At 39.1% G+C, this 23,468-nt stretch overlaps 1 protein-coding gene across 3 annotated transcripts in view; it reads right to left on the reverse strand.

The window, feature by feature from the left end:
- COMMD10 (COMM domain containing 10) overlaps positions 1 to 21,791 on the reverse strand; it is a 98,129-nt gene extending 76,338 nt beyond the window's left edge. For 2 of the 3 annotated variants that reach the window (XM_048932101.1, XM_048932102.1), the window contains exons 1-5: positions 21,658 to 21,791; positions 21,432 to 21,522; positions 19,779 to 19,889; positions 16,681 to 16,836; positions 5,268 to 5,378 (exon numbers count right to left, since the gene is read on the reverse strand). In XM_048932101.1, the coding sequence (XP_048788058.1) occupies positions 5,268 to 5,378; positions 16,681 to 16,836; positions 19,779 to 19,889; positions 21,432 to 21,522; positions 21,658 to 21,689 (501 nt within the window). In that variant the 5' untranslated portion in view covers positions 21,690 to 21,791. Of the gene's footprint in view, positions 1 to 240; positions 4,659 to 5,244; positions 5,379 to 16,680; positions 16,837 to 19,778; positions 19,890 to 21,431; positions 21,523 to 21,657 lie in introns of those variants that run through there. The other variant, XM_048932103.1, reaches the window with a different exon arrangement.
- Between the last annotated feature and the right edge of the window lie 1,677 nt (positions 21,792 to 23,468).

Consider the following 23,468-nt stretch of genomic DNA (forward strand, 5'->3'; position numbering starts at 1 on the left):
CAGCAGCTTGAAAATTCAGAAGTTTTCAGTTTTTCCTCTAATTAAGTTAATTTGATCAAGGATAATAGATAAATGAGAAACGGTCCAATGCAAGAATCGCTGTGCATTGCAGGTTTGGAATTTCAGGCTTTAAAGACTGAGCAAAGACACTTCTGACAGCTTTCTGTAGTGACGTGGCAGCCTGGAAGGAAGTTATAAATTTCAAGCTCATTTTTCAGAGCTGTTCCACATGCCCAGGATTTTACAACCATTATCACCACAGCTCCTAGAAATATGAAGACGTCTCCCAGTATTCTGAAACCTTGTCCTAAGGAAGCTTCTGCTTTCTTATCAGCAGGAGCATTCATTAGATTTTAGTTCTAAGAACGAAATTGGTTTCATAATCTTCCTTGCCAAAAGCAGCAATCTCACTTGTATATGGAAGTTCAGAAAGACTGTGACCAGGACCGAATCTGCTATCTGAAGCCATCTAGGCCTTCACTTATCTCAACTGGAATGAAAAAAAACCTCTCGAATCTCACTCTCAAACGTTTTTGCATTCAGACAGTAACCTGTCCTACTTATTTTTTTGGCAATTGCTGGAGACTTGCAAATCTGCATTACGTGAACACTGAATTCACGTCAAGTATGTACATGCAAGCTTCCTTGTTTGCTGAGAAAGAAAGGGGTAATACCTTAATCAGAACAGAAAACGGCTGATGAACACAAGAAGCAAGTTACAACTTAGTGTTTGTAATTCATCATAATGCCTCCAACACCACTGAGTCTTCTAATTGCACCCTGCCCTTTTTTTTCCCCCCCAAGACTTGACAAATTACTTCTCTATTTCGGAGAAAAAAAATAATTATCTAAATGCATTCATACTGAAAGCAGAGGCCTGAGAAGGACAAATGCTGGGAATGCATCAATGTACAGATGCCCAGTGCTGCTCCTCCTGCCTATCGAGTGGGAATGTGCCACTCTGCCAACGCTGCTCCCTGTCAGAACGATGAGGGTTAAACTGAGGGGGAAGTGGAAGCACCATCATGCTTCCTTAAGCATCCATCAAAAGTGCAGGTCCTGCCTGTATGCTATACAGGCTGCACTGAATCTGCTGCCTGGGCTGATGGATAGACCTAGCTCAACTGGAAGAAAAGCTTCGCTTCTCATTTACTCTGCTCTGCTGTTAAAGATGAGGAAAACACTCACAATGACAAGCTTCGAAAGATAAGCAGCACACTTACTGAAGTCGACAGAGCAATACATCTAAGGCCTAGAGTTGTTCACAGTCCTGACCACACAGAAAGTCTGTTAAAATTACAAGGGGATAGAAGAAGAGAAAGTCGGGGCCCCTCACTTCAGAAAGTAAAAAAGTAATTTAAGATGTCCAGACTTCCATATCCTCTGTTGAACAAATATCTGTTATAATTTTTTTTTTATTTTCAGTAAACAGTTGCAAAGGAAAAAGAAACAGTTTCAAATATTTCTACAGTCATTCTCTCCTTTTAGAGTATCCAGAGATTCAAGAGAAATTAAAATGAAATAAATTCAAATGATTCCAGTAATATTTTAATATCATGTGCCTTGTGTCAGAAGTATTGCATTGGCAGATTTAATAAAGCAGCACTTTTATAATTTTTGTCTTGCACTGGCACACAAAACATCACAACATTCTTCAGATGTCAGAATAAAGAAGAAATACAATAAACAGTAATGAACTCTCAGAAGGAATCTATTCATAGCATTCCCACTCAAAGGAAAAATAACTCCCTCAAAGGCAGGCTATCAGGAAGTCCTTAATGGTTAAAAAGGAAACTGTACACAAAAATAAGGAAGAGGGAAAAAAGAAGAGCAATACCTTCCATAGGAAAAACTGTGATTAAATTTGAGTATTTAATGAAGCCAGTTTACAAAAAAGACCTGAGAGACAACACTAGGCAACAGTAGCTAATTTATCCTAGCAACTTTCAAGCATAAATGCAAGCTATACATAATTTGTAAAAATGCACAATAGTGAATATCTTACATGATAAAGTATCTCACTTCATATTCCTAATGAACAAGTACAGCAGAACACTCTCTTACTCGTCACATTTCTCTGGGAAGTTATTCTGCACAGATAATGTGACATTTCTGAAGCCCACAGACCTTTTGTACAAGCTCTACCAGTTTTGCATACGGCTTCTGTGGCTGTGGGGAATTGCTCTAGCTGCTCAGAAAACTCTTTTCCTAGATGGCCCACGGAACTGCTGTATGAACAGTGGGAAAGAACATACAACTGTGTGCCTACACAGATCATTATTAAACCATTCGGACAAACAGAGATGCTAATCTACACAGCACTTTTCTGGATCAGTCTTTGTTTGCAAATCTACATCATAATTGGTGCACATTACCAGGATTAATTTCTACGCCCTCTACTGGCTACTTCATCTTACAGCCAAAAAATGATCCCGCTAGTGCTGCAGCTCAACGGCAAACTTGAAACCTAATTACACAGTCAAAGAGAACAGTCATACACATCCAAAAGCAAACACATCAGTTTGCAACTGGCTATTTTCTAAACGTTCTCTTCATTTGCTTAAATACAAGAATGGAAACAAAAGCAACTTCCCTATCATACTAGCCTGTTTCCATTCTGTCAGATTTAGAAATGCTATTAAACATTATAAATTCTGAATCATTGTAGTTAAGCGGTGTTAATTGCATTTTTAATCACAGCTTGCTTTTTTCTCCTCTCATGCCAAATTTCCGGGCAGCCTGGTCTCTGGTGGTTGGTGACCCTGCACATAAAAGGGGGGGTTGAAACTAGATGAGCACTGTGGCACTTTTCAACCCAGGCCATTCTATGATTTCATCAACAACCAAGCTGTGCAGCAGTTTATAATCACAGAACAACTTGGTTTGGGACGCAGGGTTTGGCAGCTCCCCTGAACCCCCTGCAGCAGGGCTGGATGCACGCCTGGGTCAGACTGTTATCATCCCACAACTCCAGCTATGCAGCCTCTCATTCCACTGCTTAAACACCCTTATGATGGCAAGCTCTGCATCACCTATGTAAAACGTACATTAGATCCAGAAGAAAAGGAATTCAACATCCAAGCACAAACAAACAGCAAATTCTTACAATCAAGAATGTCTTCAGAAAAGATCACATGATCTATGGCAATTACTACTAACCACAAGCAGAGCATTTACTGGGCAATGCAAATGTAACCAGCAGCTTAAATCACCTGAAAGAAACAAAGCCCAATTTTATTATGAATTCCAAAATTATAATACCTGTAACTCTTCTGTATTTCTGTATACATGAGATACCTATCTCAAGTACCGGATCCTCTGACTCGTTACATGAAGCTCAAATATCATCAGTATATCCACACATTTTCTGATCGACACTACTAACACCTATTTCAAATGTCAGGTTCTGAGAAAAAAAAGTTTAAATGGTCCTTAACTGTAGTTACTTGCAGTAAACATTAGCATATTAATATAAATTACTTTCAATTAGTAGAAATAGTGGCAAATTTCATTTACTTTGCTCAGTTTTTTTTTTTAAACAGGTTCTAATTATGTAAGTTGACAGGACAAACTTCTACTGTTATACATAGATCAGAAACGTAAACCCTTAGTGCCTTCCACAGCCACTACCTTCAGAACTGATTGTGAGTATTATCCGAAAACATTCAGAGCTGGAAATCTGTGACAAAGAGCAGCACTGCCCCCTAATGAGCCAACCCCACAAAAGCACTTCTACAACATCGTTTTCCTTTACATTTGAAAAAAAATGACATTATTCTAACCATGAGTAATTTCATACAAAAGGTTTGTGCAAAATGAAGACAATCATTATGAACCTGTAAACTAAGCTCATGCAAATTTTTTGTTCAAAAGGCACATACATAAGTTTAGGGAGAAAAATGAAAATAAGTACCTAGATTTCCAGATAATTTAATGCTCCATGCACAAAAGCATCACAGTGATACCAAACACTGCACAAAAATCAATCACCTTCAACTCTTCTGCTTATGGGCACATATTATCCAATTTTAAACCTGCTCTCTTTCAGAATGTCATCAATCACCCAAAACAAATCAACAGTTACCTTCGTAACAGATACACTAGAATTTTAGTGTTGAAACGTGTTTCATCAACAAGATGCTCTTCATGTTGCACTGTTCTGTCTAGAAGCCAGGTACAAGCCTACTTTAGGCTTGTAATCATTGAAAATTAATTCTGACATAAGTAAATAGCTACACTCACAAAAATAAATTTAAAAAATCCACTTGCCAAATTCTGTTCGTAAAGGAAATAAGTGAACTATCTCTGCCACATCTTGGAATGGAAGCCACATCTTTCTCATGTTGTTATAATTACAGTCACAGACTGGAACCTCTATGCAGCACTCCTCAGAGCAGCTTGGGCATAAAATACTGTTTGGTTCCTGGATGTACTTCTCAAAAAAATAGACTGCAGTGAACTCTACTGAAAGCCCTGACAAAAAGCACAAATACAAGCGGTGTATTCTCTTGTATTCTACTACACATCGGGAATTCCACTGGCATTAGTAAAACTACCTCAATTTAAATGCAACACACAAGCTGAATTTCTGATTCTTCTCTTTTGTACTGACTGTTCCATTGCTTAACAGTCTGAGAGACACCACAGAAGGCTCCAATCTTAGCAAGATAAGATAAATAAATGTTTGTGCTAAGTAATATATGACACAGCTTTATAAATAAAACTTCACTAGTTGTTTTTGACACTGAAACACCATCAATCACTAAAAATTCTGAATATAAGGCTTTACTTTACAATCTCCAAACATGGCTTTCTGTGGCTTTTACCACCATCATCATTCATATAAATACATTATTAGCAAAAAAAGGCTAGGAGTGACAAGTGGGATCTTAACTGACTAGTCATGGTACAGTACAGCAAGAAGCCGAGCAGTAATTTCAAGGAGTATCAATCACAAGTTGAATCTAGGTATCTAATAACATATTTTACAGATCCCGTATAGCCATATTTAATAGCATTTTTCCATGATGCCACAGCCCACAGTTGCTAACACAGCTGTAAGCCCCACAATCTACTTAATCTATATGCTGTTACATCAGCACTTCACAATTCCAAATGCTTAATCATTAAAGAGTGTTATTTCACAAAATATGAGAACACTGGAGAGAGACTAATTATTAACAAGAGAGCCAACTGATGCCTCAAAAGTTCTAACACAAAGTCATCATCACAGTTCATTCCAACTTTGTCAAATGCATTTGTCCTACCTTTGAGTCTTCATTGCTCACACCCAGCTCCAGCACAGCTCGAGGAGATTTCAGCTTCGCTTGCGTGGATGCAGACATTTGAAGATTAAGCTGCCAACCAACTGTTTCAAGCTGTAAAACACAAACGTAGATTAGAATCATACAGCACAGAAGCACTGGGAGGTCAACTTACAGCATTATTCAATGGTTTGTCAGTGAAAGTCATGCTCGACAAGTATTAAGCACTCTTGCAGAATACACATCCTACAAATTCTCCAGGACTCCAAGCAGTGGAGTCCAAACTTACCAGTTAAAACTGCCTGTGGCCTTCACAAATAAAAGTAACTTCAAATACCTCAGATGTGTTGGAAATAAAAATCCATAAAACAAAATGAAGTACCCAAACTGAGATGCATTCTTCTTCCTTGCAAAGTTGATCTAAGTAGAACATTCAGTTTCATGTTTTCTTTTATCTTACAGAAAATTAATAAATTCCCAGTAACTTGTAAGCTACCTAAAAATGGTAATCTTTTAATCAACAGATCTCCTGCATGTCCTACCACATATGGAAGTTTACAACAAAAAAATTATTTCTGAGCTGCTTTTTAATATGTTTCTACCAAAAAGCTAAGTTGAGTAAGTACACATTAGCACTGGAATAGAAAGCTCCTCAAAAACACATTCCAAAATACTTTTTACTCTCTAAATGAAAGTGACACTCACAAATTACTGAGTTACAGCACACACAAAGCATATATGAACAGAACTACAAGCCTAACAGGAAATAATCTACCTAGCCTTCTTGAATCTTCAAAAGTAGAAATACAAAGTCTTACCACCTGGCAAGTTAATCGACATACAAGTTTTTTAGTCTACTCTCTCCTTTCTGCTCGTAAATACTGCAGCTCACTTTTATTGTTCCTAAGACAGCCACTTTCGTTAACCCCTTTCCAGCTCAATATTCAGTACGTGCCCTGTTCTCCTGCAGTGACAGTAATCTCTAGACGAAAGACAGGACAGAAAATGAAAGGCAGCACAGTGGTCTGAGTTCACAGCTGAACAGCAGCCGTAACTCCCTTTCTGTTACTGCTTTACTTTACCATCACTTTGCTTCCCACAGCCATTTTTATTTCTGTTTTAAAAACAGTTGCAGGAGAACAGGGTTTGATTAACAGATAATATGGTGCCTAAAATTCAAAATGGCCTGCCTATATGCTTTCTTGAAATATGAATGTAATGTGTATTTGACTGTGGCCACGTTTACGCAGACATTCAGCATTCTGAAATGTCAATTAATCTTCTGAGAGCAGGGACATGTTGCTGCATGATATTTATGTCAAGGCACAGTATTTGGATGCCACAAAGTACATATTTTAAGGGCAATTTCATCGAAAGATGAAAGGAACTTAAATTTATTTTCACTTCTAATAGAAAACTACATAAAACAAATATTGGGAGAGACAATGAAGTGCCAGCATCTTAGATAACACTGACACTTATATTATGCAAAAAGTATGTGCTAGGGGAGAATAATTTCTTCAGAACTAGCAGGGAATTAAAACCATGTTTTTAGCTTTTTCTTTTCATAATTTCTAAGCAGCAGTTTAGAAATATGCAAGCTACCTTGTCACTGCAACATTAAACACTGTTGAAAATGCACTTTTTTGCTCTGTATGCTCTCACTTGGTATCTCTGACAATTATTTAATCAGAAGGTTGTATTCAGGAAACAAAAAACAACAGGTGCAGGCTGGAAAAAAAAAGGAAGGGAAAAAAAGCTAGATAGTAAATAAAAAGATGAGCAAGCACAAATGAAAATCCTCCAGATCTGCCCCATGAACACCACCGCAAAAGATTCAGAGCAACAAAGATAGGACAACGCTTCCCACTTGTATTTCTTTTCCGTCTGGGCTTCTGAAGATATCATTAACAGACAAGACTAATGGGTACAGAAGAACTTAGCAACAACACCCTCCCCTCCAGTGGTTAGCATGAGCCACAGAAAAAGCTCAACAAGCAGTGCACTCCTCACAAACACACTGCTTCTCTATGGCCACCTACACCTGTGCCAGGGACTGATCCGCAACAGCTAGCTGACAGCTACTGAATGTAAGAGCATCTGACCCTTCATCTTTCATTGCTGACTGCCCACACACATCACTACGAATGAAAACTGAAACAAAGAAGAAATTCAAGCGATCTGATCAGCATAACGAGTTTCTACATTGGCTGTTTAAAATGAAAATACTTCTCCTTTCTCAATTATATATGGATACGTATCTTCAACTATTTAATGATAAATCAAATGGATGTTCACTGGCAAAAGATTTCAGGCTAAGGATATCAAGGAGAAAACAAACCACTTTGCAAAAAATAGCCTATCAGAATCAATGCCCTTAGAGTGAGAAAGCAATATTCAAAACAGGCACACTGTAGGGCAACAACTTCAGAACTGAAAAAAAGGAGACTGAGAAACAACCTCACTATGAAAGTAGAACATTGTTAAGGACTTTAATCGGGGAAAGGAATGTAAGTGGAAGTAATGAGGGAAAAAGAAGGGAGAACTTTAAGTGGAAGCAGAATTACAGAGAACACAATGATCTGAAGATCATCCCTGTACTTCCAATTTCTGCCATTCTAAACGTGTGGAGTGGAGCCAGTATTTTTAAGGACAGAGTGTGTAAAAGAGCTGTTTGAATACCCATATTTCAGGAAGAAAAGAGGATACTTTTCAATTTTGAGCTTTTGAGATATCCTGAAATAACTTCTCCTGCCTTCCCCTGCACCCACAGAGACTTCTAATTTTAAATGGGAAACCTAAATTTTTATATAAATTACTTGCTTCTAGAGGGTGAAGCTTTCAGAAGGTCACACAACAGCACAACAAATAATTATGGAAATGACAAAAAAAAAAAAAATCAGCAATGCTACCATCAGAACTCACTGACGTGGCACAAACACTTCACTTCTTGGCACTGCTGCCCAAAGGTTCCTCACATTACTCCTGGTAAGGTTTACTAATCAACTACGTGATTGTTCAGTAATTTTGGTGCTGTGATATTTGAAGAATCACACTGAACACTGCTCTCCATTGCTATACGAAAGGAAGATTTTAATTGTCTGTTGGCTTTTAGTTTTTCTGTTTGATTTTTTTTTTTAAAAGAACAACCAAAAGTCCCAGTAACGTGTGCCTTTTCAAGACAGCAAACAATTTTCATTAGCCTAGAGCTGTCAAGGGCCTCTCAAAACCTGAGTGATTTGTATTGACGAGAATTTTAAAACAAACTGCTCTTGCTGTCTGCAGCATCAAGAGCCAGTAAGAGCAATCTTGAAAGAAACTGATCACATTGCTGAGACTGAGAAGAACAGTTTACTAACAAAACTGTGGTGTGATGCTATCATTGTTCATCCAGTTCATAAGGCACCAACCACTACAGTCCAATTGGCTTCTAACCTGAGCACAACTGAAAACAAATCTTGACTTTCTTTCTGAAAACCCAAGTCTTGGCACAGATCTGAGCACTTCCAACAGTACTGTTTCTTCTGTAGCCTTAGCAATGCTAAAGGATTTGATTAACAAGGAGATCTGTGGTTACACGCAGCTTCACGTGGCACAGAATACAGCTTTCAAATTGCACAGATGAAAACATTCATGTCTCCTTACACTGAGTCAACACTCAGCCCATTCATCGTAGTTCACACGCACCTATCATTATTTTTTTCCCCATTTTTTCCCACAGACAAGCTGATTAATTTGAGGACAGCCTAAAGCAGTGTAATTGGCTTCGTTTCCACGAGTTTTTGATGGTTTGTTTGACTTGTTTGGGGATGAGGGAGGTGGTGCTTTTTGTTTTGCTTTGCTTTAAACCACATCACAGAATGCCATAAAAACGTCTGATTGACTCATTCCTCACAGGTATCACAGAAAATGCCAATCTTCTATGGAACACAAGCTACTGTAAAAAAAAATAGGATGGCTGAAGTAATACAGAAATTAGTTTCATGCTCTGCTGGTAGATAGCTCCACCTGTCTGATTTTCAAATACCATAATCCTTATTTTGAGAAGTCTGTCTGTTCCAAGTGATATAATAATATTTGACACCTTAGGTATTACTGAACAGGAGATTACGCCTTTTGTATCCTGAAGGAGAGGTGCTCTTGCTTGTTTTTATACAGCTTTTTCCATTCAAAGTCAAATTAATACACAGGAAATACCAGTATTTTTCAGTTACACTCTACTCATCTATGTCTACCAAATCTAGTACATCCATAACAGCATTACATCAGTTTACACACAGCAGCTTCACTACATCAATGCTGGAACTCTATTAATTTAAAGTCTATTGTAATAGTCTAAAGTAAATACAGATAATTTAAGATTGCAAACTCCAAGCTTCAACTGCTATATTGTTAGGAATAAGTAACCAATACTATTTGAAAGTGGGTGATTTATAGCTCTGACATAAGCAATCTAAAGAGGAAAACCCCCCCTCCAAGTTCAGAGGAGCAGTAAAAGTACACACCAGAAGTGTCCAAATGGAAAAAAATAGCTGACTGACTCTTCTGCCTAGCAGAAGAATATATAGCAAAAACTTCTGGTGGTAAAATGAAGTCAGGCAGCTTTTAAACAGTTATAAGGCCCATTTTTATTAGCGACAAAGATACACCAGAAGTTACCTGTCATTTCATGCCTGGAAATCATAACCAGACCATCTTTTTCAAGAATTTTTACATACTAATGGAAAAAATCATAGTCTGCATTACACAAGATGCTAAATGCGATCAGCACAGCATTTCGTTCCAACTTAAAATGGCTATATTGTGCACAGAAATAGAGCAATTGTTTCAGATGTTTCTAAATGTTCTCAAAATGTTATCTCCTGTCCCTTATCATTTGCACCTACTTTGTAGAGAAAAAGAAGAGGGTAAGATAGATAGGAAAAAATCTCATTAAAAAAAATCCTCAAGTAACAGCAGCTAAGAAACTGTACATTATTAAAGTACACAGTAACAGTAACAATGAGCACAAGATTAAAGGAACTCAGCCGTGCAGTAGCAGGCTTTCAAAATAAATCTCAGAAGGCATAAAACCAAGCCTTTATTTCATCTTTCATCAGTTGATTTCTTTTTGCCACTATCTATGATGGCATTGTATCATGCAAGTTGCCTCACAATTCACTGTGACAATACCCATAGGGACTAAACTGTCTTGTGACCTCTGCTTGTCACTGTAAGAATTAGAGGAGCAAAAACTAACCAGAACCTGATAGATGCCTTATTTCTGCTTAAACTGTATTCCTGTTTATTTTGCTTTTTTACCAATATCAGAATGAATTTTTTTTCCCCCCAAAATACACACAGCCCCAAATTTCTGCTCTGTCATAACCGCCCTAGGATGCACGTCATTCAGAATGTCATTTCTACAGACCAGCCAGCATCTAACAGAGGGAGCTGAGCACATTCATGCTACAAATAAAGCCCTTAAGAAGACCAGTTTTAGAGAAAATTCCTTTTGGAATTTTTCCTGTAAGGCCTCAAACAGACATCAACATACAGAACTGACAGCTCTGTGAAGAGTTATAGGTATGTAATTACACCAGTTGCATTCCCACACACCATTATATTAAGTAAGGCTATCTCAATGCCTTAAAAAACTTCCCCTCGCTTGGAAACACAGGACTCCTTTTTTATTATGTATATTTTAGAGATACTGCAAACAGTTCTCCAAAACAAGAAGCCTAGGAGGAATACAGCTCAACATGCTTGTTAGAATAGACAGACTTACACAGCAGCAAAAAAAAAAAACAACCAACAAAAAACAAATGTATACAGAACATAGTAAGGATGGGGTTTTTATTTTGGCTGGCTTTGTTTTTTGGAGGGGTAACAGCAGAGAAAAGTAAAGAAATCAATGAAAAACTGCCATGAGAATTCAGAATGAACTTCACCAAAAAGCTTGCTTCTCCTTGGAGAAACAAATAAATACATTTTAATCCAAACAATGTGTCCTAATGTCTGAACCGACATGTTACCTTAAAAACTGGATCAGACTTATCGCTTTCCTATCATTCTAAAGGTCAAAGTAAGAATGCCTTTAAACAACAACAAAAAAAACCAAACCCTGATACAAATATCATTATTCCAACTGATAAGGAATGTATCACCCAGCAGAAATAATGTAGTAAAGAGACTACCATAGTAGGAAAGACTCAAAGAACTAATTAATGCAACAGTAGACTATACATAATTAATAATACTGGGCAGCTGAAGGCTGACTATAAACAGATTAGTGAAAGAAAATGAAAGGATGAAGTAAAAGAATAAATAATATTAGGTGATAAAGCTTTAACTGTACATTTTTTATTCACCTCTCAGGACAATGGGCTCCTATCAACCAAGCAGACTGCACCAAAAAAACACTCAAAGACCTCAGCCCAAAAAAGAGCATTTTTTTCTAACAATTAAGAGCAGTTTTCAGTATGTCACAGAGGAGATTAATATTCCTCACCTGGGAAATATTTATTCTGTTTTAATAATAAACTGAATTTGGCCTGTAATCTTAATGAAGCTATCAGCCAGTGCATTACCACCTACACGTGCTGCACAAGGACAGAATCTGAATGCTATCTGGTTTAAGAAAAACAAAATACAAACACAAGGAAATTGTCTGTAAGACATCATTTCCCCCAAATAGGTAGTGAACCTACCTGCATCCCTCCTTGCAGATTTTCAAAGGCTGCCTGGACACTATCCTGGGCAATCCACCCCAGGCAGCCATGCCTGAGCATGAGGAATGGACCAGATGATCTACAGACATCCCTTCAAACCCCAGCTATCTTGCAATCACATTGCTAACTGTTGTGACAAACGAACCACTTTATTTTCACATGTAAAATCTTCCTTTTGTGAGACAAGTGAGCAAACCAGGAACTTGCACAGGGCCATGTAAACAAGCACACTCAAAGTACGTATATGGGGAGAACATTTATGGGATCGACTCCTAAAAATAATGTTTTAACCATAAACACACTGCAGAGTATGAATAATTAGGTTCCTTAAGGAGAATTACATCTAATATAATTTCTAAAAATCAATTTTGAAGTCCAAGTTACAAATTTCATCTAAAACCTATCTCTTACCAGGTTTTTCAGTGTATCAACTTCTTTTAAAAAGTCAAGTGGTAATTATGACAATTTACAGAAAGTTAGCTACTAGAACAATGTATCTTAATACAATATTTTCCCCAATTTCTTAAAGACAACACAGCAAATACGTGCTAACTCACTATTACTTATAGAAGACAGATTGAAATAAATGAGGGGATCGTGCAGCCATCTACTGCACTTGTAATCTTATGAATTCCATGTAGTGAGATCATGAGTTCCTTCACTTTCCCATGCAATTTTTAAATATTTTTCTATACATGCCTTATTAGTAGAAAAAAATAACTGATTTAACCCTTCACCTAAGGAAAAGCTTTCATGAACTTCAGAGTTTTTCACTAAACTGAAGTCCAAAGGATTAGGGTTTTAAAAGGTTTTATAAAACCGACTGAGGAAGTAAATTCAAGCTGTTGAAACCTCAAACAATACTTTAAGTCCTACATTCACCCTCGAGCTGCAACTCAATTTGCCATCCAGAATAGCAAAAAAAAAAAAAAAAAAAGATTTTCAACGTTTCTTTGAAGCATTTGTAGAGGCAGATGCCCACATTTAAATTTCATTTTAAAAGTACAAACATTTTAAAAAAGAAATTGATAGAATTTTGCAGTTACTTTTATAGTATGCAAATAATTACAAATGACAGTTTTAAACTCGGTATGAATTGTAACATGCTACCAAAATGTCATTCCATTATATAACATAGTAGAGAAACAGCGTTTTTTCCCCAATGAGGTCACAGAATGTAAAAAAGGCACAAAGTTCTGACACAGCTAGAATTACAAATAAATGATTATCAAGGGTTTTTGTACTAGTTTCTTGAAAGTAGAAAATTCAACAGCAAAAAAAAGATCACCTAACAGTATGTCAGAGAAGTCTGTTGAGACATTTGCTTGGCAGAGCATCTTCAGAATCACCTCCTGATCTGCCCACACATGCTGTGTTCTGAAAAGTTCACCTTGTAACCTTATCATAGAATCATAGAATCACTAAGGTTGGAAAAGACCTAAAAGATCACCCAGTCCAACTGTTCACCTATTCCCAATAGCTCCCACTAAACCACGTCCCTCAACACAACATCCAGTCTTTCCTTGAACACCCCCAGGGTCGGTGATTCCACCACCTCCCTGGGCATCCATTCCAGTGCCTGACCACCCTTTCTGAAAAGTAATACTTCCTCATGTCCAGCCTGAATCTCCCCTGCCGTAACTTGAACCTTCCATGATTTCACTTGGTTTTCAAAGTGCTCACCTCTCTCAACAGGAAGTTATGCTTGTCACACTGCACCTCAGACAGTTCAAACTCTGGGACTTACGTGCTTGACATCGACAAGTGTTACTTCAAAAAAACAAGGCAAAAATATGTGCAGGTAATTTTTTTTGCATACTTACATTATACGCCATTTACTTGCTATGTTTCCTGAATGAATAGAACTTTGCACATTAAGAATCCACGGTTTCTGAATCTACACGTGCCTAAAATTACCCAGCTTTCCACGTGATCAAGTTCAAACACTTTGGAAAAAAATCAGCTGTAACCTAATTACAAATATCTTTAGCCTCTGCAACTGACAGATTTTGTCTTCTTAAAATGTGCCTATACTTCTAAAAAAACAAAAGCTGCTTGTACTATGCTCTTATTTGTCAGTACCATGTATTCCTTACCAGATTTATTTTCTATGTACATTTCACTAACCAACTGGGTAACAGAAAGGATTAAAAAAAAAAGCAAATCTTAGCCCAGTAAGATAAAAAAAGATAAAAATGAAAAACAACTAAGTCAATGTTCAACAGTTCTGTTGAATCATTTGGTCATGTCTGACACTGACACAGGTTCCATTTACACTCCCCTGAAGGCTCATCACAAGCAAACAACAGGATTTTATACCTGCTCATTTACGCCTAAAGACACAGTGGATCAGACTTCAACAGCACGTGCCCTAGTTTTAACTGGCAACAGACACACCTGAAGCATGAAAGCTTTCCTTAATCATCCAGATTAGAACATTGAAAGCAGCAGATGCCCTGAAACACGCTAATGACAGAGAAATGAGACAAGCCAGGCCACTACCGGTGCTCATGAGCACACTTTACAGGAGGTCCACACGTCCAAACCACAGCCTGCACGTGGCCTGGCACAACTCACAATGCAGCTCACACCCGGCCTCATGCCATGGACAACTCTCCATCAAGAGGCCTGGCCCAGCCCCAGGCATGCACCCATCACTCAGTACAAACAGTACTGGGTGATCAACACTGCCTGGGCTGAAACCAGCACACAGGGAGGGCCCACTGCAGTGTTGATTCTCTCTCTTGCACCCACTACATGCACTCAGCTGCACCAAAACCCGTGCGTATTACTCATGGCATGAGCGTGTGCAGCTTGCTGGCTGTGTATTTAAAAAAAAAAAAGTTAAAAATCAAACAGACTCCATTATAAAAACTACTTAAGAGGTAGTAAATCTAATTGGAAAAAAAAAAATAATAATAATCAAAATCATTTCATGAACACTAGTTTACTAAGCAGTGTTTGGAAAGCATGGCACATGTAATTTGTCCTGATAAAATAATGGATTTTTCTAAAATCAGTTTGCCTCACCAGACTGGAATCAGGCAAATCAAAGAAACAGGAAAACACAATGCAAGAAATTTGGGAAGTAAGGCTTTGGCAATAAATGAAAATATTGATGCTACAAAGACAGCTCAGCCTGCCACTTTCGTTACAGGTACTGTTAGCATAATGTCACTGAAGAAATGGCTTCTACTGTGCCATTTAAAGACAACTAGATATCCTGATGCACTTGAAACAGCAAAAGATAAATTAAAACAATTTTCTTTAACCTTCATCAACACATCAGGTACAGCTTTTGAAGACACCCTGGTGATGGTCTGTAAAAAAAAGATGGACCTGTAAGATTAGTAGAACATTATGCAATTGCCACTGACAACTCACATTTGATAAAATACCACAGCATCGTACATCCAGGAAAATTTTGTGCAAAAGCTTTAAAAACAAATAACGTCATGCAAATCATCAGCTAACCCACGAATAAAGTATAAAGTACTTAAAAGTCCGGATGCTGATTACAAAGACATCATTTGCTTTTCTGAAGGAAGGGGGCTAAAGTCAGAGTGAAATGCCAAAAAGACTTTTTTGGATTCGTGAAGCAAAATCAAGTCCTTTATGGAATCAAAGAGAAAAATTGTGCCACAACAAGATGATTAAAAATGGCTCACAGATTTAGCATTTTTGGTGGATTTTATCTCTCCTTCAAATGAGTTTAATGTGTCCTCAAGGTGAAAATCACCTTATCTGTACTACATTTCAAAAAGTAACTGCACTCAAAATGAAACAAATCAGGGCAAACTCAAGTTACAGTTATAATTTCACACATTTTGATGTATTGGCATATAGTATGCAGCTTTGTTTTTTCAAAATCAACAGTTTTGATACAGGAATTTGAGAAAAGCAATCAAGATTCCCCCCCAAAGAAATCAAGAATTTTTTGGTATATTTGCAACTCTACTTTCAGACAACATAACCACGTTATCTGCAAACTTTCAAATGGAATGTACAGAGCTGCAATCAAACATTCATCTCAAATTAAAATTTGATCATGCATTTTTACTACGCTTTCTTAGCTGAGAAAAATATCCATCACTCAACAGTCACACCTTGCTCATGTCATCGCTCTTTTTTTGTCAGTACACACACTTGTGAACAACTATTTTCGATGATGCAGCATGGCAAGAGACATATTTCATCAAGAATCTCAGTTGACCTCCTTGAGAACTCACTAGGAATGGCAACCACTTCCACTGAACTGATGCACAAGTTTCACAAATCCTAACACTCCACATGTTTTATGGTTTTCTTGCTCTCTGCTTTTTGTATTTTAATTCAAGTATATTAAAAATAAGTTTTGGTAGTTATATACACATTATCCACATATTTCACTTTTGGCCCAAGACAATACCTATTCACCCCACGTGGCACAGGCAAGCCAAGAAGCTGGACACCTATGACCTCGTGTAAAGCGTGTTCATATGGTGTAAAGCATATCACAAATGACATGGCACATTACACTGCATAGTTCAAACAGTTATAGCAGCTAAACTAACACATAACCACCTCTTTGAGGCAACACAACTTCATTACACTGACATGTACCCTTTTTGTTTTCAGTACCCCGTGCTGTCACAGATTCTTTATCTTAGACACCTTGCTTTAAAACACAACTATATAGCTTTAATCTCTTAAACAGTAAGAATTACCTTCTGAGGGGTCAAAATCCTCTGTCTGAACTTCTCAATTGTCTCTTGACCCGCAGCTGCCCATGCACTAGCGAATGCCTCAGCTTTGTCTTGGTCCAGGTGGATGCTCTGCAGCTGTTGTTGCAGTGAAGCAGGCTTCAAATTGTGATAAACAGCCTGTTTAAAGGAAAAATAACCACTATCGTTAAAGCACTGTTTCACAAGTTGTGCCAAACCAATTCTACAATACTACAGATGGCCTCCACGTGCACACAAGATTTTTTTACTAGCAGCTCTACAACGGGACTGCAAGCACTGTGTTCATCCTAACCATTTCACAGAGGAAATGGAAGAGTGCAACTTTCCCAATCACAACTCAAAATGCAATAATACAGATGATTCAAGATAAACCATGAAAAGTTACATATGCAAACTAAACTCAACACCATACTAGGTCCCAAGAAATAAGTCTTGTGGTGACATGGCACTCCAAAAGAACTGAGTCAGATAATAGGACTCATTTCAAAAATTCCCCTGTAAGGACTTGGGCCAAAGATCACAGCACTGAGTGGATTTATCACATCCCCTATTATGTACCAGCTTCTGGTAAATGCACAATGGATTGTTAAAAACCATGTTGAAAGCAATGAGTGGCAGAACATTTAAGCACTGGGAAAAGCATTTAGCAGAAGCCACCTGTTCAGTCAACACTAGAGGACCAATCAATGGACATAGTCCTGCCCAATCGAGCCCCCTACATACTGCAGAGGGAGATAAGGTCTCTGTGGTACATGTAAAAAGCATGTTGGGAAAAAGCAGTTTGGATCCTTCCAGCTTCTGGAAAGGGGAAACTTCTACATAGAACTGTTTTATTCAGAGACCTGGGTGCACTTGGTGGGTGATGGAGAAAAATGGGGATGTTCAATGTTCACCATAAGGGAATTTGATACAGAATCACAGAATGACAGAACTGTAGGGGTTGGAAGGGACCTCCAGAGATCGTCGAGTCCAACCCCCCTGCCAAAGCAGGTTCCCTACAGTAGGTCGCACAGGTAGGCATCCAGGCCTGGGGAGTGCAATCAGTAATTCCATGTATGTATGTGTGGGCATGTGTGTTCAGTGCATGTTAGTTACTGTTTGCATACATATTAAGCATGACATGGTGATATGGAATAGGGTATGGAATATCATGGCTGTACGATTTCTGTTACTGATGTTTCACATCATAACATCATGCAGTGCACTGGGAGTTAACAAGTTAATGGTCCAGTTCTGTAGACTGTCAATAGCTCCAGGGTACCTCTCAGAGAAGAGAACTACATCTCACAGAATCACAGAACTGTAGGGGCTGGAAGAGGCCTCCAGAGGTCATCTGGTCCAACCCCCAGCAGACTTTCACTGTTCCATTTCTGTTTTCCATTCAGAGGGAGAGCTAAAACTGCTCCAGAGTCATGAGACTGCGCCCTTCTCCTTGCTTGTCACTGCAGCGTGCTCCCTAACCATCTCACCTACAGCATTAGAGTAAGGCCTTTTGTTTTGGACACATGCTTTCATTTTATTTGACTCCTTAACCTCAATTTCAACCATATTATATTGTGTTATCTTGCATTACACTATCAGATTTGTAAATTAGTTTTCTCCCTTAGTTAACTGCCAATGGCTTTTTAGGCCCATCTCACCACCTTTTACCTTTTCACGCTTCCCCATCTCCCAGGACATGGGCCCCCCAACCCCATTTAGTCATGGAACCAGGCCAAACTGCACCTCATATAGTCAGTATACCTCCCTATGCTTCCACTGTGGGCAGCGCCCAAGCATTTTAAAGTCTATTGTGACCATGAAAAAAGAACAACTTCTCCCACTTGATACTGTCAAATTATTAGCAAAGCTAAGCTATCACATATTCTGAATCACATAATATTCTGAAGGGACAGTACTTCGCAGAAAAGGTGAGTTTGCTACTGCGGCCACAGCACTGATTTCTGTGATAAACACTCTCTATCATAAGGTGCCCACCACTCAAAAACAAACAAACAAACACCAGGACTCCATCATTCTTCCACGCCTTAAAAAAAAAAACAAACTACACCACATACAGCAAAGACCACACAGCAATCTTATTTTTATAACACACCAGTAGATCACAAGTCTGTTATCAAGGCCATGCTTTGAAAGAACAAGCAGCAACTCTAAAAAGAGTAGCTATCAGTGGAAACGCAGAAGAGCCTTTAAACAATATGCATTCCATATAGAAACCTTCTTTGGACTAATTAATATGTTTTGGGGTTGTTTTTTTATTTAGAAAGTAAGTCCTAAGACATGCTTTTCTAATTTTTCTACTCATCTCCAGTAGATGTCACACAAATTAAGCAGTCAAGTGAATCAAAACAGAGAGGTTGTTTCCAGGTGAGATGAAAATTCAAAATTCCAGTTTGGATCTGGCCACAATTTTTAACTGTTCGGTGGATAGGAAATGAAGGCAGGACTATGCTTTCTTTTTGATAGTGTGGAATATACTAGGTTAGTTAACATTAAATTGACAGGTGCAAGAAAGACACAAGTCACCTAGCACAGCACATCTGATTAACACCAGAGCGCGCCTCCTATGCACAAAAACTTATCGCACTTGCACAGAAATGCAGCAGCAGCAACACTGCAACTGTCAGAGCTGCTGAGCTACCTTGTTTACCATCGTTTCCCACCTCAGTGGTGGTTTAGTGGCAACCCAGGGCAGAAGCAGAAAACATCCTCCTCGTACAAGGCACCCAATCATTCAGACACGAGAGCTATAGCAGGTGTGCCTGTTCACCTGCAAGTAAGTGGAAAAGCTATACCTCACAATTAACAACACTTCCTCATCAAGTGCAGCAACACTCCTGACAGTCACGCAGAGCTAATTTCCATTGCCTGTATTTACCTTGGCTGGAAAATTACGCCATAAATGCAATGAGTTCCATATAAATCAGTATACAAGTGGAAAATCATGCCCCTCAAAACATATGTAATATACCACAGACATTTTCCCACAAAATATTTTCTATCTTGACATCTGTATTTTTAAATCTACAGTCTGATAAAAGAAAAGCATTTATCAATTCATAGTGCTAAAAACAACGTACTTGCTCCAAAATAAATGATATGGCTTCAAGAACTAGATGAAGATCTTGCTTTTCCAGTGAAAAAGCTATCTGGAGTTTTTCTTCCTCCTCTTCACTGAAGCTGGTTTCAGCCTGAAACACAAGATAGGTTACTGCTGATTGCTGATTCTGTTCAGTCACCATGTATCTGCCAAAAAAAAGGCTTTCTCATCATTTTTATAAACACTACGTTTCTCTAGTTTTCTTAACTGGAAATAAAATAAAGCCCTTTCCATCAGGAAAAAAAAACACTAATTTATCTCACTGAAATTCAGGTTTAACTTCTTATGAGATACTGCAGCTTCTATCAGGATCACTCAAAATACACCACAAAAAAAAAAAAAAAAGCTTTCTCTTTACGCTTGAGAGCTGCTTAGAAAACATTTCTCAACATGTTAAAAAACTGCGTCAGATCATCACGTGCAACAAACTTCCATAAATAAGAAGCACACTGCTTGAATCAGACTCCAAAGAAAACAGGAAGCAAAAGCTGCTGTGTAGTTAATTCTGTAGGCTTCCTCCACTGCAGATTCTTCTTTTGAAAAATGACTGTTCTGTGGTAAAGAAAATAAAGCCTTGAGTCAAAGCACGTTGCTTTGAAAGCTGGATTTAAATATAGCCTATTCTACACCACGTTACTGAAAATTACTGTGAGTGTGCTGTACTTTTAAATACAGCAGTCATGATTACTGTAATAAATTAAACAGTAGTTTAAACGCAGATATTTTCATCCTTTAAAATGCGATTACTATGCTGCAAGCATAAGAATGCAACATTTTGACAAGTTAATAGCCCAAATAAGAAGAGTTCACCAAAAAAAAGGCAATTGAGCTGACAGAATAAACAAGATAAGGCAATCACATCAAAACATCAACAATCACAGTGTCTGCAGGAACAGTATCAAAACAAAAGTGTTACTTGAACGATCAGCTTTTAGAAGATGCAGAGTCCCAGGCATGTGCCCTGTTAGGAAAGTAAATTAAGTGAAGGGCTCCAAGGCCTTCATCCCCAGGCCAGGTACTTTGGGAAGGCAATGGGAAGATCCATGAGATGGGGCTCATTAAGTCAGCTTACTCGTGTCAAACCTTGCTCCTGTTAAAAGCTATTAATCTGGTACTGAGCACTGAAAAACTTAGCGATGCTTTCTTAACGAGCTAGCATCCACTCAGAATATCTGAGACAGCTCTCCACAGTAACAGCAGCATCCAAGCCAGCAATTGTGGACGGGAGAAAATCAGAAACAGAATTAAGTTAAGAAAGAACCCTCGCAGTCCCTGAGCTGCAGCCACAAACAAGCTCATAGTCCTACCTGTGCTGCTCCCACCCTGCGCTGCCCTAGTGCCAGCCTGCGCGTGAGCATAATGCAAACTTCGTGTTTCAGCAAACACAGAACAAAGGGATATGCAACGCGATCTCAAGAGTACAGCTGAAAGAAATCCTCAACAAAAGCACTTGTGTTTAATCATTTCTCTTACAGTTCCACATTTAAATTCCCTTTGACGTTTCGGGACGACGCAGCGATACCAAACTGCTTTTATGCCTAACGCATAAATGAAAAACAAGCAAACAAGCATATAAATGATCGGCAAAGGTGACAAACACATCGGCAGAACGGTTCCGAACCGCGCCGCCCACCTTCAGATGCAATCTCTGCAGCAAGCGGGACAGCAGGCGCGGGAACCGACCCGAATCCACGGCGTTGAGCAGCAGCACGGCCCTGCGAATGCTGTGCGGAAGCAGAGGAAGAGGTCAGGCTGCAGCACGCCCCGCCGCGCCGCCCTCACCCCGCAGCGGCGCTCAGGCCGCGGCGGGCTGGGAGCGGGGAGACGCGCTGCCCCCACCGCCGCCTCCACGCTCCTACCTGTCCGTCTGCGGAACCACGGCCGCCGCCATGGCTGCCGCTGCCGCCCCGCCCCAACGTCAGCAGCGGGGCGGGGCGTGCCGGAAGGCGGCTTGCAGCCTCTTGTGACGGGCAGCTGGGGTTGATGTGCTGTATTTTGTCGTGCTGGTTTTTTAATGCTTGCGCTTAAATGCTTGCATCTGGTCACGCGAAGGGAAGAAATCGAGGTTGCGCAGCCTACGCCTGTGCGCATTTGGTCTGGTGACTGTAACGTGTGTTTCCCGAGTAATTTATCTTAAAGTGTCTTAGAGTTACGAGTAACGTGTTGAAGGAGAAGCTACAGCAGGCGGTACTAAGCAAGAAGTGTAGAGCTGTAGGGACTGCAATGGTGCTGGTACAAATATTTATCAGGTGAGGAATTACCGGTCTGTATTTCTTCAGCCAGGCTCTAATGCTTTTCCCACAGAAGTTAATCAAATCTGTACGCTGTTCTTTTGATGCATGTAGAGTTCTGTTGTGCCTTTATGGGAGATATTAAAAGCCCAGAGAAAATTATCTGGAAAAGAGTTCAAAGCTGGTTTGGTGTTTGTTTTTTGTTTTTAACTGTTTTCTGTGCTTGCATAGTTCAGAAGCTGGCAAATTGTGGCATTCTTATCCCAACAAATGCTGGCGTGTACTGAAATAAGTTCAGTACTGGTGCAAGAGTCATTTTTCTTTAACTGATGCGATAGGATTGAGTGGTGCTGAACATACTGTCAGGTTTTCATGTGGACAGGAATCTTGTAATGCTTCATTGCAATATTTGGGACAAATAATCTTCATTTTCTGCCTGTTGTTCTACAGTGATAAAAATCTGTTGTATTGCTAGTGTCCATTTCAGAGATATTAGTATACCTATATGATTGCAGGTTGACACGGAGTCCATAAATAAAAGGAGTTTTATAAACAAATGTTGGTTTTGATTTAAAAGAGGGATTTGCAAACAGTGGATGAAAGAAAAATCAGCATCGTTTTGCCATTTTCTCAGTACAGAAACAGGCTCACACGGGACCAGTCGTCTAGGTGGTCACCTGCACAGCCGAACATACAGGTGTCCCAGCATGCTGTGGTGATTTTGACATTTGATTTCAGATAGACTTGGTCTGCCTTCTTCAAAACTCCCGTCTCCTGACTCATTTGGTAAAGCCTTTAGACGTTCTTTCACGTCACTGTCATATCCTAAAAGTCTCAGCATTGAATGGCTTGGCTTTTGGGGGGCCAGTTTGAGCTGTATAGATGCAAGGAGACCTGCTGATTTTAGGGGGATTATTTATTTTGTATTTTTTAAATCCTTTTTTAGCAGTGAAAACTTCTTCACTTAAACTATTGACAAATTGTTCAGTAGTGCTTGTCTTCAGCATCTGACTGACTAGCTTAAAGTCGGGTAGAGTGAAATGAAGACAAATAACAAGGTTTTGCACTTAGCTATCTTTAATTATCTGAGTTTTCAAGTTTGTACCTAGCAGAACATACTCAGTGGAGTCTTTGGAATCAAAAGGATCTCAAATCAAAACGACCCCCAGCCATATAGGAAGTTAGTAGAGGAAAAAACATCTTTACTTTCACAAAAACTTTAGGCAAAAACACCAGGCAGGAGAAAAAAACAGGAAGATAAATTTAATCCGTTTTTAGGCAAGAGGCTAACAGATGATATCTTCACTAGGCTGGGCCCCAGCGAGGGAGTGGACTTCCTTATGTGTGAGGTTTGGCCATCAAATTGGGCCCTCAGTTGCCCACAGAGGGGAGTCACCTATGACATCAACACTTCTACAGGCACTAGGGCAGCGGAGGTA

The sequence above is a fragment of the Lagopus muta genome, chromosome Z (assembly GCF_023343835.1).
Source record: "Lagopus muta isolate bLagMut1 chromosome Z, bLagMut1 primary, whole genome shotgun sequence".
Lineage (NCBI taxonomy): Eukaryota > Metazoa > Chordata > Aves > Galliformes > Phasianidae > Lagopus > Lagopus muta.